We start from the raw sequence: 18,668 nt of genomic DNA, 5'->3' as shown, positions 1-18,668 counted from the left end.
TTTCAAATGAACTAAGACATATTCAGTACAAACTAGACTAAAATCAGTCTGTAAGGTTTTGTGTTTTTGCAGTGTAAAACAGGAATGTATCCCACTGGTGTCTGGAAAAAACACAGAAACACCAGAAAACAAAAATAAATGTGCAGAAAAAGCAGCCATGTTGAAAATACAACTCAGCAGCATGCATCATTTCCTGCAGGAGTTTTATTAGCGTCCTCTGACAGCTTTGTACTTCATGGGGTCACTCTGAAAATATGTTCAGCTCTCAGATGGAGGAGTACGTGATGTGTGGCTGTTGCTACGCCCTGCCAAGAGTGAATCACTCCCTCTGAGGCCTGAACGCCCGCCAGCAGCTGAACCTGGGAATTAAAACACTTGCCTGCTCAAACAGATTTCAAACCGGTTTCTAGTAAGATTTGTTTTATTTTTGGGAGGAGCCATTTATGGAAATATTGTTTGGAAACATGAGAATGGATAAAGTTAACAGTTAACTTGTTTTATGATCTCAGGCATGCATCAAATTCCCAACATGATAAAAATAAACTCCAGGTCAATGGGAGTATTTGTTAATGATTCATGGAGAGCTCCAGATGTGGTTGTCCTGCTGATCAGATGTTACTACACGTGATGTTAGTCGCTGAATCTCGTCAATCTATCAACACGTGTTCGTCTGTTGTGCAGAGTAAAACCAGATGGGTTCGATGTTGTTGTCCGATCAGAACTTTGGATTTCTCTAAAGTAAATAAGAGCTGGGCGGACTGAGACAGCTGAAGCGCTTAGAGTCACGTTCACAACTTTCTGCTGCTGGTGGAGAAAATACCTGAAGCTGCTGGCGTGGTTTTAAGCTTATACATTAAAGTATTACAAAAAAATAATAGCATATTAGTGCAGATGTGACGGATCCAATAAAATGTTATATTTGACATTACTATATTTATACATCTTTGTTTTAAGACAAATAGTACATTTTACAACACTATATTGGGGTCATTGTAGAAAGAAAAACAAATTAGGCAAAAATCTCACATTTTCTAGAAAAACATGGACATTTCTGAGCTCCAAAGTCAACAATATGCTAGAAAAGAACTCAGAAATTCTGAGATTAATCTCACAAATTTTCTAGAAAAAAATTTAAGATTTCAGAGTCTAACTTTTTCGACTTTTCAAACTCAGAAATTTCCATATTTTTCCTAGAAAATTTCTGAGATTAATCTAGAAATTTCTGGGGTGACATGTTCCACTTTTCATGATTCATTTAAGACTTTCTATGTGGCATGTTTCACAAAATGTGGTCCAAAATGTCCAATATAAAGGTTAACCTTTAATTTAACATTTTAAAATGATGATAACAGTGACTATGGTTCAGAAGGTCTTCATATTTTTGTTATTTTTGGCACTGAATAAACGCTGCAGCTGTGAGTGTAACGTAGTCTTTTGACCTCATTTTGTGCAGGTTGTGTCTGATTGTTGTGGGAGTTTGGGGACTTCCAGAGGCAAAATGACAAAAATCAGTTTCACTTTTTTTGTTAGAAGTCTAACTAAAGCATGAGAACTCTCTGTTCTATGATTTATTCACCTTTACTCAAAATTATTTAAAGGTTTCTGAATTTCCCTTTAAATCCATAAGTTAAAAAAGGAGTCAGGTCACATATGGTGTGTAATTATTACCAAATTGTTGTTATTGGCAGTGGGAGCTTTTTCCTGCCTGAATGTGTTATTTTGTGTTTATTCGTATTTTTTTGTTTTAATCTTTAATATGCCAAATTTTGCGCATAACTATTAACATTTTATTCCATTAATACCGTGATTTTATTATATCATTACGACTTTATTCTTGTGATATTAGGACTTTATTTCTGTATGAGTTTATATTTGGGATATTTTTACTTTATTCTCAAAATATTAACTTTATTCACACATTATATCAACTTTATTTTCATAATATTATGACTTTTTTGTAGTAATACTACAACTTTATTCTCTTATTACTTCGACTTTATTCTTGTACAAGTTTATTTTTGTAATGACTTTATTGTTGTATTATTTCAGCTTTATTCCTGCACAACTTTATTCGCATAACATTATGACTTCATTCTCATAATTTTATACATTTATTCTCATAATATTATGACTTTATTGTGGTAATACTATGACTTAATTTTCTTATTAGTTCAACTTTATTCTTGCACAACTTTATTTTCATAAAATGACTTTATTCAGACTGACTTGGAACCGGGTTCTAATAATAATATGATTTTTGTAATAACATTACAAAAATCATATTATTATTTTTGTAATATTCTTAATTTTATGAGTTTATTCTTGTAATTTTTTTTTCTTTGTATGGCTGCAATACTCCGTTGCAAAATACAGAAAATGTTGACTAGAAATACATTTTAATTCCGCCCTTGTTTGGCGCCCCCTCTAGCAGGGCGCCCCTATGCCTCACATATAGTGCATATCCACTTTTTTGCAGCACTGACAGCTTACAAGCACAATCAGCTTGTGATTTCAAGTCAGTTGGCTTAAAAAACAAGAATAAAGTGGCTCTACTACATGAAAACTTTTGAAAACAAGAGTTTGTAGACTGCATGAATGTCTGACCCTTGGCAGAACAACTAGAGTCATCATTAAGTTAAATATACCTATCAACCAACGGCCTCACGCTGTCAGGGCTTCACGTTGTGCTCTGCAACGTGACCACCGCGTTTCCATCCTCGTGTTACGCCGCGGACCCGCTTGGCTCCGCCCCTCAGGTGTCCTGAAAGTGTGTCACTGGGTTAAAGTGACTCCAGCGGCCGGCTGGAGAAGGCGGGGCCCCACTATTGAGAACATTTAGTTCTCTCCACTAACCCGCAGTCTCACACACAAAAAGAGGGGGGACTTCCTGCAGCAGCACACGGAGACCGGCTCTCAGTCAGGACGTAGAAAACCCTGGAAGCATCGCTCTTTTCATGAGTCATCGGCTCAGAGGTGCACATTTATCCCAGAAAAAGAAGCCTGGTGTTCGGTTAGGATCCGTCTCTCAGCTCGGTGTTTTTCCTCTGACAGTTTGGATTTAGTTTATTTCCTCCAGCAGTGATGCCAGAGGACATCGGAACAGCCAAACCTGGTAAGAAGATTATGTTTTATGCCATTATTAAGTTAAAATGATTATTTTGCCTGCACTGTGCAGACTTGCTGCAATGTTGTAACATCATGTTAATTCAATATTAAATAGTTTACCCTACTTTTAGGCATCTTTGATTAGTGGGGAAATAACTTCTTTGAGTCTTTTAAAAGTGTTTGAACTGAATCGGGGACAGCTTGTTTACTATTAAGACTTAAGAAATATTCTAAATAAGTTTTAGTGTTTGACCCTGTGTTCAGAGTGGCGATCTAAACGTATTTTTCTGCCTCTGTTGGTGTTTTTAAATCGGGGTTAGGAGAGTCAGAGCGGCGCTGCTGTATTTCCATTTGACACAACAACAGTGTTCCACTTCCCCGGTCCCGCTCACATGGCCAGCGTAGCCGAGCCATGTGCCCGTGTGTACATGCTCTTTAAAAGCCGGGCTCTGATTGGCTGAAGGGCGTTCCACTCCGCGGCGAATTCCTGCTCCCATTGGCTGGAACGCGCTACGTGACGTACACTATTGCATAATGCATTCGCGCTCCTCTGCAGCGCTGTACACGTGAGACAGCGGAGCAACAAACACGCGGCTGACCCAGATTTTTTCTACGTCCTTTTTTTTTTTCCTGCTTTGTGCTTCTGCTGAAATTCATGACAGGCCCACGTGTGGGTGGGCCGTGACAGAGAACAGTCATGGTTGAGGTTAGATAATCAGTCTGCCGTGGCCTCTAAAAAGAAATTTCACTCGTGTTTTTCTAAGAGAAGAAAATCATCTTTCATGGTAGTTTTCCTGTAAAAACTGTATGATTCAGCTTCTTGTAAGTGAAAACACACTGATTCAGTTCAGAACTGTTTATTTAAAATGTACGAGTTTAATATTCATTCACATCGCAGTAGAGTTGGAGAAAAACACTTTTTATTAAGTTTATTAGTTATTAGTTATAGCTACAATCATTTTGGTCAAACTACTGGTTTTGCTTCATTTCACGCCCCCATTTTTTTAACATTTCGTGCTCCATTTATTCCACTTTTTCATTTGGCTTAAACAGTTTCCTATTGCATACCAGAAAACCAGTTATTCTCGATCAGTTGAATCCATCTCGTCATACAAACCAGCAATGTTTTATGCACGTCAGCCAAATTGGATTTTAAAGTTGGTGTTAATGAGAGATTAGTTGGTTTGATCTCATTATGACCTATTTTTGACCCAGTTATTCATCCTATGGCTTATTCTGTCCATTGAAGTGCCAAAAACTAGTTTTTTTACACTTTGAAAGTCAAAATCAAGTGAAACATTAGTCAGTTTTCCAAAGTGAAACAAACTTTTTAAAATGGCCTACAGTTGTCCAGAAGAGGAGTGCTGCTGAAACCCACCCAAACACAGCGTTGCGTAACAGGGGAGCGTGTTTCCCCGTGGAACATTTGGTTTCCATGAGTGTTGCCCTGGTGGTTCAGTGACCCCATCTGGCGGAGCACGCTCCCGTAGCACAGAGACCCGGCCGTGTTATGTAACCGTGTTACCCAACCAGCACAGGAGGTGATAAAGCAGGTCAAACCCAAACCAACCAGCAAATAGCAACACACATGTCCAAATACACGCCGCCTGTGGAGCAGGCGGAGCTACTTTCTATGAACAGTTTGTTTATACGAAGCACTGAGTGAGTTATTACCCCAAGTTAGAAAACTCTGTGGTTAAATATAAACCCGTTAGGTGGTTTTTGGTCCAAGTGCATGCTCTGATTCTTCTTTTTTATTCTACAGGAGGAGTTATTGCTTACATTTCATCCAGTTTGGGCTCTTCACCAGAGTCCCGTATGAGCAGCAGCCCCATGTCGACGTCCCCGCCTGCTTCCCGGCCCTCGTTGCCGAGCCGGGCCGTCGGCATGGTGGTGGACATCGCTCCACCGGCAAAACGCGGTTCTGGTGCGGAGAAGACCGGCCGCTCCTCTGCGTCTGCAAAAAGCAGCATAACGAGTAAGATTCAAAACACTTTGCTTCTAGGGAACATGTTGCACACTGCGGCCATTTTCAGGGTTCCAACTGGTGCCTGAAATCCTTGAAAATTAAGAATTCAAGGTTTGGAAGGTGCTTGATATCCCTATAAAGTCCTTAAAAGTGCTTCACATTCAGTCTGCATGGTTTTGTAATAAAGTAGAATTTAACATTTGACTAAAAAGCCAAAATTGGTAAGAAGTTATTTACAGTTGAAACTAGATATTTTCATATATCTCTTACCAGACAAACTTTTTTTTTCTCTGTCTAAAGTTAAATTGGACTAAACTTTCCTTGTTTTAGGCCAGGTAGAGTTACCTAAATTATTTCTATTTGTTAAATGCCAGAAAACATGGCGAGAACTTTTTTTTTTTGTATAGTGTGTATCTCAACACAATTTGTTTGGATTCTTTCGAATACTATTTACTATTCATAATGGCTCAATAACTTATTGATCATCTATGTTTTAAACGGTGTTATTTAAATTGAGGGACTTTTTGTTACTATAGTGTTTTATCAGATGTATAGGGTGTGTGTGAAAAATGTTTCAAAACATAAAATGTGTTTATATTTCAGTTGACTTTGTCCCTGCTGTAGAATATAGAATACTATCCTCATACATGATCAGTAATAAATGATTTCATATAAAAGTGAATTGAGACTTTGTTTTTTGTTCATTTGTATCATTTTTATCTCCAATGTGTGGAGCTGGAAGAGTTTGAAAACTTAAAAATGCTTGAAAAGTGATTGAACTTTATGAATCCTTCATTTTTGTGTTTGCAGAAATCAACGGCATGGTGCTGCTGTGCAAGGTCTGCGGCGACGTGGCGTCGGGTTTCCACTACGGCGTCCACGCCTGCGAAGGCTGCAAGGTGGGCAACGAATTAACTCTTTATAGTTTGAGTTTATATCCGCCGTCGCTGCACACGCTCACACTGTTGATGCTGGTCTGGTCGTTCAGGGCTTCTTCAGGAGAAGCATTCAGCAGAACATCCAGTATAAGAAGTGTCTGAAGATGGAGAACTGCACCATCATGCGGATCAACAGGAACCGCTGTCAGCAGTGCCGCTTCAAGAAGTGCTTGGCTGTCGGCATGTCCAAAGATGGTGAGCATCTGGAAGGTTTTCTTCATTTAGCTGTATTTTTTCCACCAAAATGGTTTCAGTAGGAGGCTTGGTTCGGCTGGGGAACAAAATGGCTACATGCGTAACATTTTCAGCTGATGCAGTTCGCTTTCATGCTGCATTGTGTTAAATGAGCCAAAGTAATTTAAAACCTGTTCACCTTATTGCCTGTGGTGGCGCTGCACCAAGAACCACTGAGGTAATTGAAACAAAAACCTCAGAAGAAAACATAATGGTAATTTCCTCCCTCGCAAATGTAAATAAAAATGATTTTAGCAGTTGTAGGACTTCTCTTTTGTCTTTGAGCCAGGAGCCACTTCTCCCGGTAGTGCTAGACTTGCGTGTTTGTTTTGGTTGTATTTACCCAGAACACCTTGCATAGTTTCCACTACCTGCTTTTGGAGCGGTCTCCGGTCCACTTGGCATTCACATACGCATTCAAACCACACCTGAGTTCACTTCAATCGAACTGAGACCGAGGTTTTTAGGCAGGAAAGAGTTTGCTCTTTTGGTCCCCATCAGAGTATGACTACATATTCACGCTTTCACCAACAAACTGGACTCTCTCGACTAACGAACCAGAACCAGTTATTAAAGCTCTGATTGGTTACTATCCTCTGTGACTCAGCTCAGAGTTGGAGCTAAGAAAGAACCAGAAATCAGGCACCAGTTTGTCACGACAACTGGTTTGTGTCCTCAAACTGATCATTTTTTTCTGTTTTTACTCCCAGCTGTTAGATTTGGACGCATCCCTAAAAGAGAGAAGCAGAGGATGCTGCTGGAGATGCAGAACGCCATGAACAACATGATGAGCAAGAATGGCATGCTGCACGACGACCAAGGCCCGCCGCCGCTTCCCATAGAGGCAATCAGCAGCGACGCCAGTTCCTCTTCATCGTCTTCTTCTTCCTCCGCCTCCTCTTCTACTTCCGACTCTCCATCGTGTTCCAACCCGTCCTCCCCGCGATACCCTCAGGACTCGGAGTCTGTGGTTTCCATGGACACCAACTCCAGCTCCGCATCTTCCTGCGGGTCTGACAGCAGCGAGGATGAGGGTGCCGTCACGATGAATGGGCAGCACCAAGACGCCTTCACGTTTCCCCAGCAGAGGTCGCCGTCGCAGGGCCGCGCCTCGCCGCCGTCCGGTACGGATTGCGGCGGCCGCATGGAGGAGCAGCAGGACACCTCCAGCTGCTGGAATGACAATCCAGCTGTGGGAGGATTCCAGCGCTGTCCGTACTCCAACTCTGCCTACAGGGAGGAGAGGGCGGCGTACCAGCAGCAGCTCGAATGCAATCCATCCGAGGAAAACCACAGACAGGAAGAACGTTACACCCAGAATGCCTTTAGCTACAACAGACCAAACAGCTGCATGAAAAGTCGAGCATATCTGGTGAGTAATCCCCCAATAAATACACATAAACTCATAAACTTGGAAACATTTGCTTCACGCCCTCCGTTCTTTGCTCTCGAAAGGTTTGCCCGATGAACACCTCTCCGTACGTAGACCCCAACAAGCCGAGTCAGGAGATCTGGGAGGAGTTTTCCCTGAGCTTCACCCCCGCTGTGCGGGAGGTCGTGGAGTTCGCCAAGAGGATCCCGGGTTTCCGTGACCTCTCCGAGCACGACCAAGTGAGCCTGCTGAAGGCTGGAACGTTTGAGGTGAGAGGCCAGCCGGGCTCGATGTTTCTGCTCATCCTGAAGTTCCACAGGGCTGTGCGCTCGGGTCATGTTTCCTCCCTGAGACTTTTTGTACATCTTTATTAATCCCCCAAAAAAGCTAATTTTACAAGCATATCCACCATATCATAATGCCAATTAGAGCTGAAACGATGGATCATGAATCGTATTAATCGATTATTCAAATAACTGGAGCATACAGAAGAAACAATGCTATTTGCTTAAAAAGCAACATATTGAGAACAGTGATTGAGCTAAAACTGTAAAAAATATTTTCTATTCAAGATAAAATCACCTTTGTCTGTAAATATGTTTTAACCAAAACTAAAGTGACATTGTGTTAGCTTCACCCAGTTCAGATCCACTAAAAGAACACTATATGATCGCATTTTAGATAATAAAATGTTTACTTTAGTATTTAAAAAAGAAATCAAGAATAGACAGAATGATCTATTACTAATATACAGCCCTAATGCCAGGTTTTATTTATCACATCATGATAAATAAAACCACTACAACATTCAAAATACAAAATAGAATAATTTAAAAGGAAAAAATACAAATGCATGCATAAAAAGAAAACTGCAAACATAATATGTGTATCTACTATAAGGGAGTGGATTACTAGGGTTGTTTTTATCAAGCTTCACCCCTAAAATTAAAATAAAATCAGATCTTCTGAGGTAGTCTACCCAACTTTGCCACTATAATCTGTAAATTGTTCCTGTGATTGAGAAGGTGTGTTATTTTGTTCCATTTTATACATGTCAAATTTTATTTCCATCTAGTCATCTGGGGTTGGTTTCATAGAGAATTAAGACAAATATTTTGAAATTCATGCCCATAACTGAAATAGATTTTTCGGCTAAGCTTAGAAAGCTGAGGAAAAAGGGAGATCTGATCATTTAAAATGTTTGTTCCTGATATTCAGGTGCTGATGGTCCGCTTCGCTTCCCTGTTCAACATGGCCGAACGGACGGTCACCTTTCTGAGCGGCAAACGCTACAGCCTCGACACGCTGAGGTCACTGGGCGCCGGCGAGCTGCTCAACTCAATGTGCGAGTTCAGTGAGAAGCTAGCGGCTCTGCGGCTAAATGAGGAGGAAATGAGCCTCTTCACCGCTGTGGTGCTTGTCTCAGCTGGTAAGATCCCAACATTCATCACTGTTTTCTGCTAAGGATGCAATTTATGGTCGATTAATGGTTTACTAGATTAAATTAGCTCCACTCAATTATAACGGTTTTCATGCCGCTTTTAGTATTGTAGTTTGGCTGCCATCCAGCAGAGGGCGCCGCTGGTCATCTCTAGGGAGGGAAACGGCTGAAACAGAGTCCGGTGTGGAATGCCATTTATGTGCTTCTGTTTTGAAATATAAACAGTCGACAAGCTCCTTAAATTATCACCTTATTTTTGAATTTATGTCGCTCATTCAGCCGAACTGCATGGCGGAGAATTTAAACATGATGGCAGCAATACGAACGGAGTTGATGAGTTAATGCACTTCATGGAGCAAGGTTTTAACTTTCCTTTAACCACAGATGATACTTGCATATGAACATCTCTCTATTGATGGCGGGGAATTAAGTGTTAAATGTTTTATTCGGTTAATCTTTTATTTTTCTATTCAGAAACCTAAGAAATATAAGTGTAAAATGGGGCAAAACCACAAATTTCTGTTTATTCAGTTAATATTCAATACAGTTACAAAAAAACTAATAGAATGATGGATTAATAATTTATAATTTTCTGTTTTGTTCTCAACTAGCTCATTTTTGAAGAACAGTTTTGTTTCCAGAGACTTCATAATTCATTTTATTTGTCATTTTGTTGATTTATTTTGGATATTTAAAATGCCTTCCAGTTCCAGCGGTAAATGTTCGTTAGAATTTAAAGTTTATTGATGCATTATTATGCCGTTACCGTTACATTATTTGAAAATGGTCTCAAAACAACAATATTATCATTTATAGAAATAACTTCTGGGACAAATGTGTTATTGTGACAGCTAATTACAGCTGACAAAATAACCTTAAAATTATACTTTTAAATCAGCATGTGAAAAACTTATTTATGTTATGGAAAGACAGTCGGCCGTCTTGACACAAAAGAAAACTTTTTTTCTTTAAATCAAACATCAACTTCAGATGGACTCATTAATCAATAACTTGCATCCGTATTTTCTGCACATTCAAATCAAAACGTTTCCTTCAGTAGTTTTAACGTCATCTCTTTATTTGTGGTTCAGATCGATCGGGCATCCAGGACTTGAACTCTGTGGAGGCCCTGCAGGACAAACTGATCTGGGCTCTGAGGAACCTGGTGATGCAGAACCACGGCGACGAGTCCGCCACCACCTTCACCAAGCTCCTGCTAAAGCTTCCCGAGCTGCGTTCGCTCAACAACATGCACTCTGAGGAACTGCTGTCATTCAAAGTGCATCCATGAAGGCTTCCTATAAGGGCGGACGATTTGTTGACCTCCACCTGGACCTGACCCCTGACCCCCAACCAACTCAGCTGCGTGTTTGTCTGGAATGGATGGAGTCGATTTTTTACTCTGGGGGTCTGAAGAGAGAACATAAAGTTTACTGTATCTATGGAAGAGATTTGCACGTTGCACACAGACACACAAATGCACGTGTGTGTTGGAGGGTTTTAGTTGGATGTATTTTTATTTTTAAAAGGAAGTACTATAAAAAAAAGATAAAATAATGCAATGCAGTTTTTTACATCCGTTTCCTCCAAAAGCCATTAATTCCAAAGTGTATTTCTGATCGGGTGAATGTGGGAGACATTATATACTGTATCTTACACGTTTGTCGGGTCCAATAGTTTATTCTGTGTGGTGAAACGCTGCAGCAAATGCATCGCCGAATGTGTGCTCACCGCTAAATGCATGGCTGTACTTAATTCTAAGTATTAATCTGGATCTTTCCTGTCATGTCGATCAGCATCAGCTCATTGTTTCCGTGTACATAGCGCTGCATCTGTCCTGTTTTGTCTTATTTAATATTGTTTACGTGGGCACAGCGTGGTCATTTCTGCAGGAAAAGCAAAAACACTACATTTGCACATATTCTGGAGCAGAAGATGGAGTGTGCTGCATCATGTAAATGTTTTGCCATTTTCCCACTTTCTGATTTTTTTTTTTTTTTTAAATCAAACTGTGTTTCAGCATAGCACTGAACTTTGACCAGTTTTTCCTCATTCACTATGTTGAAATATCTACTGGCAACACTGCCATCTGTAAATAGTTATACAAAAACATATATGTGAAATATATATATAAATATCTTATGAAAATAGACTATAAATATATAATATAGTATGAATAAAAATATGTGAAAAATTGTTTTTAAGTGTCTTTTTTTTAAGTTTGTCTTGCTGCAGTGAGTTTTGTTCTCCAGCAGGTGGAGCTAAATGTCCAAGTGATCCGATGGAGGGAAAAAAATAAAAACAGAGTTATCTTCAACAACTGTACTGCAAAAAACAAAATCTTACCAGGAATATTTGTCTAGTTTTTAGTGCAAATATCTTGTAGCACTGTCATGAAGAATCATACAGTAAATGACACTTTTAATGCAAAGTTGGCACTTTTTTAAAGCAACTTTGGATTAAAATTGTCATTATTTATTGAATGACACTTCATGACAAGTCATAGACATTCATTAAGACTCCTTCATGTTCATGACGGATGTTATGTCATGTTTATGACAGTCATGTCAATCTTATGCACACCCCTTCACATAAAGTGTTACCATTTTGTCTTATTACAAGTGTACTAAGAAATTTGAAATTGAAACTAGTTTCAGTTTTTCATAAAACAAATTCTTTACGTATCAGATTTGATCATGTTTTGTGTTACAGAAACTACAATTTAAAAGGTCTTGGCAAAGAAACAAGAAAACTAAAGCCACCAGATTCAGAAAATTAGTGTTGGAACATCAGTTTGGAGGAAATTATTGGGAGACAAAAAAAAAAACAATTAGGATGAATTAAAGTGCCAGTTAGTCCTTAAAGCCAGGAAATTACTGGTTTGAATCCAAGCTGTTTTCTATCATACTTATAAGTTCAGCAACAGTGGTTTCAGACTTCAAATTGTTCAGTTTTTTTGTATTCTCTGCATCAAAACAAAAAAAAAATTGGGATCCTCTTAAGGTAGAGATTAAAATCCCAACAAAACTTTCTATGTACGTATAAAAAAAGGCAGCAGGAATCCAACACGAGGTCCATTTACTTTTTGACTTCACCGTGAGGTTTCAGTAATCTGGATTCAAACAGGCAAATGGAGCAGCTAACTCACTTCCTAAAAATGCAAATTCAGCTTGTTTGAATAAGAAATTATGTTTTAAGACACCAACAAGTTGAAAGTACACAAAGTAACAAGGCTCGATATAAAGCTTTACATTTTTAAAATAATGGAGTCAGACTTGGGTTCTAATGAAACAACCAGCAAACGTTACAAAAGTTTAGCATTTTTCATACTGAAAATTTAGACGTAAAAGATTCAATCTGTGATTCACACCTTTCTTATTTGGTTGTGCTGTTTTTTGCATTTAGAGCTAATTTTGCTGACTTGATGCCAACTAAAACTTTGCTGATGGTAGAAAACAAACAATCTTCCCATTCACACAAGCTAAAGCTTTTATCTTAATGAACCTTTGTTGTTTATGTCGGTTTCTGTGGCACATGGTTTGTTTTCTCATTAAAAACTGAGCTTGGCACTAAAATTACCAATGAAATAAAACTCCCAAACCTGCATGCCAGTACTCAAAGTATGACAGTTTGTTAGGGCCACTGTAGATAGAAAAAAGGAGCAAATTTCAGCCAATAACTCAGAAATCTTTAGATTAATCTCAGAAAATTTCTGCGTTTCAAAAGCTTAACATTTTCAACTTCTTTTGAAGGTTAAAAATTTCCTTGTAAAAGACAAAGTGTTGTCTTTTAAATAACTTCTTGAAGGTTCTCATTTGTACAATGGTGTAATTTAAATAACCTACAAATATTGAATCTAAATGTCAACATTTGCTTATGTAAATTTCATGAAGGACTGCACATTTCTCATCTTCTTCCCATCTTAGAGAGCTGAGACGTCAAGCTTTGAGCACCAACCTGTTAACCTCGTGAATATTGCTTTTACATTTTAGCAGCTATTATTGAGTTAAAGATTTTATTATTTTTGATAGGTTTCGTTTCATCAGCATTCATAACAACTTACTCGACTAATTTACCCATAATTGAGAGTTTATCATTTTCAGCATATTTTCCAGAGATCAATTATCTTTTAATTTAATTTATTTATATCTAGAAAATTGATCAACTCCAAAAAACAGGAATTTTGTATTGCTTTTTGTCTAATCACCTGACTCTGGTAATGCTATGATTTGAATTTTGTAAATCTAATTAAAAAGTTCCAAAAATAAGAAAAAAGAATCAAATGAATATAAATTAGATAGAAAACTTATATTTTGGATATTTTGCTTGTCATTTTATTTACCCTATAATGAGTAAATCTAAAATGTCTTTCCATTTTATACAGGACTATATTTATATTTTCTAGTTGTTTTATAATTGTTTGCTGTTGCAGAAACCTCTACAATGAACAAGCAAACGGTTGGAACAGCACTCCTCTTTGGTAAGAGCCTAAAAAACAGTTAAAAATTTCTCATTTCTAGCTGCTCTGGTGACAGAGAAGTTAAATAAGCATCTCTTCAGAAAATTTAATTACTAATTAGTAATGTAAAATATCAACATTTATTTCAAGACATCACAAGTATTTTTTTATTGCAAAGTAATCTTAGTTGTGTCATCTTTCCCTATGGAGATGACCGGCTGCCAAGACCGTAAGAGCAGGAGACATGTCTTAGCATTGTCCATCATGCTTATGTACATGCTGCAATAAGCCACTGTTCTTCCCCCACAGCGGAGCCTGACCTTAATTCGCAGGTTAGTTAGCATGGCCACCGATGATAGCAGATATACCTTAGGTTGTTTCTCCACCATTAGCACAACTGCAGCAATCTTGAGGTCGGAACATACATAAGCATGATTGACAGCACTAAGACCCTTCTCCTGGTTCTGATTGGTTGTTTCTAACCAGAGCGTGTATTTCAGCAGATAGCAGTAGGACCACATGGTGAAGAGATATGAGTTAGATTTTTTTCACACATTATCTGTCCCATATTATTGGCCTTTTGGAACTATGTCACCTAATTAAGCTGAGCCATGATGGACGTGGGAAGTGAGGGCAGGAGTATGTAAGTGTTTTTTCCAGTATAGTCTTGGCTTTTATTTGTTCAAGTCACGCTAATTTGTCTGTGGAAGTAGCACAGCTAGTTGGGGTACATAGACGCCAGTATTTACAAAATCTGGAAACTAGCTTAACTACTGATCACTTTCTTCCTCCTGACATGTTTTTTGATTTGATTAAATTGCACCATTTTGCCAAAAGTTATGCCACATGATATTTTATACCAATGTCTTTAGTTGCGTTTGCAGAGCCATAAGACTACTAAGCTCTTACTAATCTTTTATTTATATTGATGCATTTTATTATCATTTACTTATTTGTTTTATTATTTGTGCTCAATATGTACATCTTAAATGTGCAGTTGAATGAAAGTCTGTATATGTCTTACCAGTGTTTTGTAAGCTAGGCTACGCTGTTTGTGCATTTTTTCCAAGATTACAAATAATTAGTTGCGTACCCAGTATAAAATGGAATATTTTATTGCATCTGACTAAGCTTACTAACTTATTAAATATATGAACGTTAATCTTCTTACCTTGTAAAATGTTTTTGCTGCAAATCCGTCATCAAGCCGAGGGTTTGCAGTCATAATGATTGACAGCTGCTGCTATCCTTCACCGTCTCTTTTCCTCATCAAAACATTTACGATAAAATGAAAAGTTTGGTTAGCATCCTCATCCGTTTGCCGACCGCGCAGCACCCTGTGACCATTTTTACAGTCAAATCTACAAAATAAAAGCAATATTAGGCAACAAATTCTGTTTTTTGACACGCTGTACAGGAGCTAGCGGGCTCACTGGTTTGGACATCCATCATGGCGGAGCGCGCGGCGCTCTGAAGAGCAGAGCGTGACGTCAGGCGCAAAAGGTCAAATAAATTCGCCTCATGGAAATTCTCCAATTTCGAAAAAAACTCGTTTTAGCTCTAGCCCCCAAAAGTGCAATGGAAAAACTTTTTTTCCCTATCATCGAGTCATATGATTAACAACCGGATGTTGTTACTGGCGCAAACCACGAAGAAGAAGACAACAGAAAGTAGTTGGAGGATCATGGTGCGGCATGTTTTTTAAAGACTTACAGTGTTAACAAACATATTCGCATGTGATTTAATGGAAACACTACAATTGCTCAATTATGTGTGGGGTGACGGTTTCGGAATATTTAAAAAGTTTTGCGCTCATGTGTAATGGAAACGCAGCTATTGCTAGCTAGCTATCACAAATGCCTGAAGAGGATCTATTATGCAAAATTGGTGGTGGTGGGGTGAGCGGGTTGCACATTTTGGATATTTGATCATTACTCCTGTAACAATTTCCTACATTAAGCACAAAATAATCCATAAACCTAATTTAGTAATCATTACCTTCAACCATTTCTTTTTCAATATTCAGGTTTTTGTCTGGGCTCCAGCTTGCAGTTCCCTCTACGAAAGTACTACTATGTTGACAAGTTAGTGTCCTGGCCTCAAGCTCAGCAGTACTGCAGGGAGCATTACACCGACCTCGCCACGTTTGAGAGCATGGACGACATAAACAGACTGGAACCTAATATTTCCTATACTTGGGCCTGGATCGGACTCTGGGATGATCCGAATGTTTGGAAATCTGAAATGGACAACGAGTCCAACTCCTGGAGATGGTCTGCAACTGGAGAAACCAGTAAAACTGTTACCAGTCGTGGGCCACTGGTGATCCAGACTTCGGATATTCAGGGGAGATGTGCACATTAATGGTTAATGCTGGGCAGTGGTATAATGGTAACTGTGATGTGGAACTCAAATTTATTTGTTACTATGGTGAGTAAAAATGTAGAGTTTATACATTTTGGTATAAAAAATGAAGTTAATTTAAATTTGACTAACTTTTGTGTTTATTACAACAGGGTATAGAGCATGCAAAAAAAAGAAAATATGAGACTGACTTTATTCTCAAAATATTCTCTTTATTCTAGAATTACTTTTATTCTCGCAATATTTATTTGCTTATTATTATGACTTTATTCTAACATTATTTGGACTTTATTCTCATATGACTTTATTCCTGTAATTTTATTTATTTATTAGTGACACTAACATTCTGTCGTAGTTTGCTTCTTTTAAAATAAAACATGCTTTTGTTTTTATGCAGTTACAGAGCACAATCTGAAACAATTTGTGTTCATTGCAACTTTGAAAACATGGAGTTCTGCTCAAACATACTGCAGAATGCATCACACCGACTTGGCAATGATTGAAAACGAGGCAGAAAACTCTGAAGTCAGACACTTTGGAGTCGATGTTTGGATCGGTCTGTACCGAGTGCCATGGAGCTGGTCTGACAAGAGTCCCAGCCGATTCCAACTATGGGGCTTTTCCGAACCAAACAACGTAGAGGGCATCCAGCACTGTGTCTGCGAGAATACACTACATAAGTGGGGTGACGAAAGGTGTCAAGCCATCAAAGTCTTCATTTGCGAACAAGGTGATTGTTAAATAAGAGGCTATGTCAAAAAACTTGATTTTTTAACGACGCTGTAGTAGGGACGAATTTTGAGATCAATCTCTGAAAATTTCTAAAGAAAAATATAAACATTTCTGAGCTTGAAAAGTCAAAAATTTCCTTGAAAAAAATTCTGAAAGTTTCAATCTCAGAAAATTTATAGAAAATCTATGTAATTTATGTAAAATCTTGGAAATTTCAGAGTTTGAAAAGTCAAAACATTTGCTGGAAAAAAACAAAACAAAAATTTAGACTAATCTCAGAAAAGTCCAAGGAAAATCTTCTAAATTCATGAGATGGAAAAGTTAAAAATTACTAGAACAAAACTCAGAAATTTAGAGATTAAACTTAGAAATGTCATAGAAAAAAGTTTGGAAAATTTTGAGTGAGTGCTTGAAAAATACTGAGATTTTGAAATTAATCTCAGAAATTTTAATAAAACTTGGACATTTCTGAGTTTAGGAAGTTAAAAATTTGCTGGAAAAACTTAAATTTTGATCATCTCAGACATTTTCTTGAAAAAACATGGAAATTTCAGAGTTTGAAAAGTCAAAAAATTTCTGGGAAAAGAGTCAAATTTTGATATGAATCTCAGAAATTTTCTAGGTTTTTTTTCCAAGTAAAGTTTTTACTTTTTAGATTTACAAATTAACTCACTTTTCTCAAATTTACTCCTTTTTTCTAGAAAGGCTGTAATATGCCGTCATAGTTTTGTCTTGTGGTTATGACACGGCTTATTTTTTTCTGCTCAGTGGTAAAAACGAGCACCACTGTGAAAATGATGATGACGAGCGACGTCGATCTGACCAATCCAGCCGTCAACACCCAGGTCCTCCAGCAGGTAAAGAGATCACATTTCCTTTTACTTGTCTCAATATAAATAAAGGAACGTGACAAAATGTACCCTTCCTCAGCTTGGCACCTTGCTGACAAACCAGGGATGGACAGATTTCAAAGTGCAATGGAAGATTATCTCCAAGAAAAACAGTGAAAACTGAATGCAGCAAATTAACTGCTGATTTATAGGCCTTGTGATTTCACCTTTTGGTCAAATCAGATTGCAAATGATTGTAATAGAAAATAATGGTATCTTAGGTTTTACACAAAATTAAAAATTAAAAGAGCTTTTAATAAAACTTTTAAATAAAAAAAAAGCAAAAAAAATTGGCAGAATGATTTTATTTTGAAGTTACAGATTGAGGCAGACTAAATACAAAAGACACCAGACATTTTTTGGGATTAATTAAAAGGAAAAAAAAAAAAAACTTAAATAATTTTTCTTACACTTCACAACTATATGCTACTTTGCGTTGGTCTATTACATGAAATCATAATAAAATACATTGAAGTTTCTGTTTGTAATTTGACAAAAACGTAAAAAAAAAAAAAAACGTTAAAGTACTTCAAGGAGTATTTTAAGCTACTGCATGTGAAAGCTTTAGTTATGGACAACTTTATCCCTGTTTTCATATAAAATTATAATTTAGAAATTGCATTTAGTGTTTTTTGATTTGAACATTTGTTTGATGATCTAAAACATTTACTACAAGCATGACAAATTACTAAAAACAGAGGAAATCTGCAAGGAGAAAAATACTTCTGTACAGCACACAGTATACTTGCAGGGTAACTTTTCATTTATTTACATTAAATTGCTTTAAATTAGAGAAATCCACCCTGATCAAATATACCATCTTGCTAAGACAAAGAAATGACTTACAAAGATGTACCTCAAAAACAAACTTTGCATATGAAAATCAAAAGAAACACCGTGAATTTTGAAGAAGGCGCCTTCCTTTCAATCCAAATAAGATGACGTCTAAACTTGACCTCAGTAGTACTGCCTTTGTGAATTATTAAAGGCAGATGAGATGGATAAAAAAATATATATATATACTTATATTTAACTAAAAGTAAAACTTGGAGAAATTAATAAATGAAGTTCAGGTTTATGTTACACGTCTCAGCTCATAGTGGACAATTGTAACAAATGATGTTTTGTTTTTTTCTTCTTCTGCTTCCCCTTTGATCTTGGTGG

The 18,668-nt window shown here is 37.6% G+C and overlaps 2 protein-coding genes across 2 annotated transcripts; both read left to right on the top strand.

The window, feature by feature from the left end:
- Positions 1-2,836: 2,836 nt before the first annotated feature.
- On the top strand, positions 2,837-11,256 carry nr1d2a (nuclear receptor subfamily 1, group D, member 2a). Its single transcript, XM_014974732.2, has 8 exons — positions 2,837-3,112; positions 4,871-5,083; positions 5,885-5,973; positions 6,063-6,207; positions 6,957-7,618; positions 7,702-7,887; positions 8,837-9,047; positions 10,151-11,256. Exons 1-8 carry the CDS (start codon positions 3,082-3,084, stop codon positions 10,348-10,350), a joined length of 1,737 nt encoding a protein of 578 aa, XP_014830218.2. The 5' UTR covers positions 2,837-3,081; the 3' UTR covers positions 10,351-11,256.
- A 5,023-nt stretch (positions 11,257-16,279) lies between these two features.
- Positions 16,280-18,281, top strand: LOC106911398 (C-type lectin mannose-binding isoform-like). Its single transcript, XM_088014137.1, has 3 exons — positions 16,280-16,612; positions 17,383-17,471; positions 17,545-18,281. Exons 1-3 carry the CDS (start codon positions 16,357-16,359, stop codon positions 17,626-17,628), a joined length of 429 nt encoding a protein of 142 aa, XP_087870263.1. The 5' UTR covers positions 16,280-16,356; the 3' UTR covers positions 17,629-18,281.
- Positions 18,282-18,668: the final 387 nt, after the last annotated feature.

This window comes from Poecilia mexicana, unplaced genomic scaffold (assembly GCF_051168715.1).
Source record: "Poecilia mexicana isolate PSO_F unplaced genomic scaffold, ASM5116871v1 scaffold_16, whole genome shotgun sequence".
NCBI classification, from domain to species: Eukaryota; Metazoa; Chordata; class Actinopteri; order Cyprinodontiformes; family Poeciliidae; genus Poecilia; species Poecilia mexicana.
The sequence above is the reverse complement of the archived record's forward strand: the minus strand, read 5'-3'. Positions and strand labels throughout refer to the sequence as shown.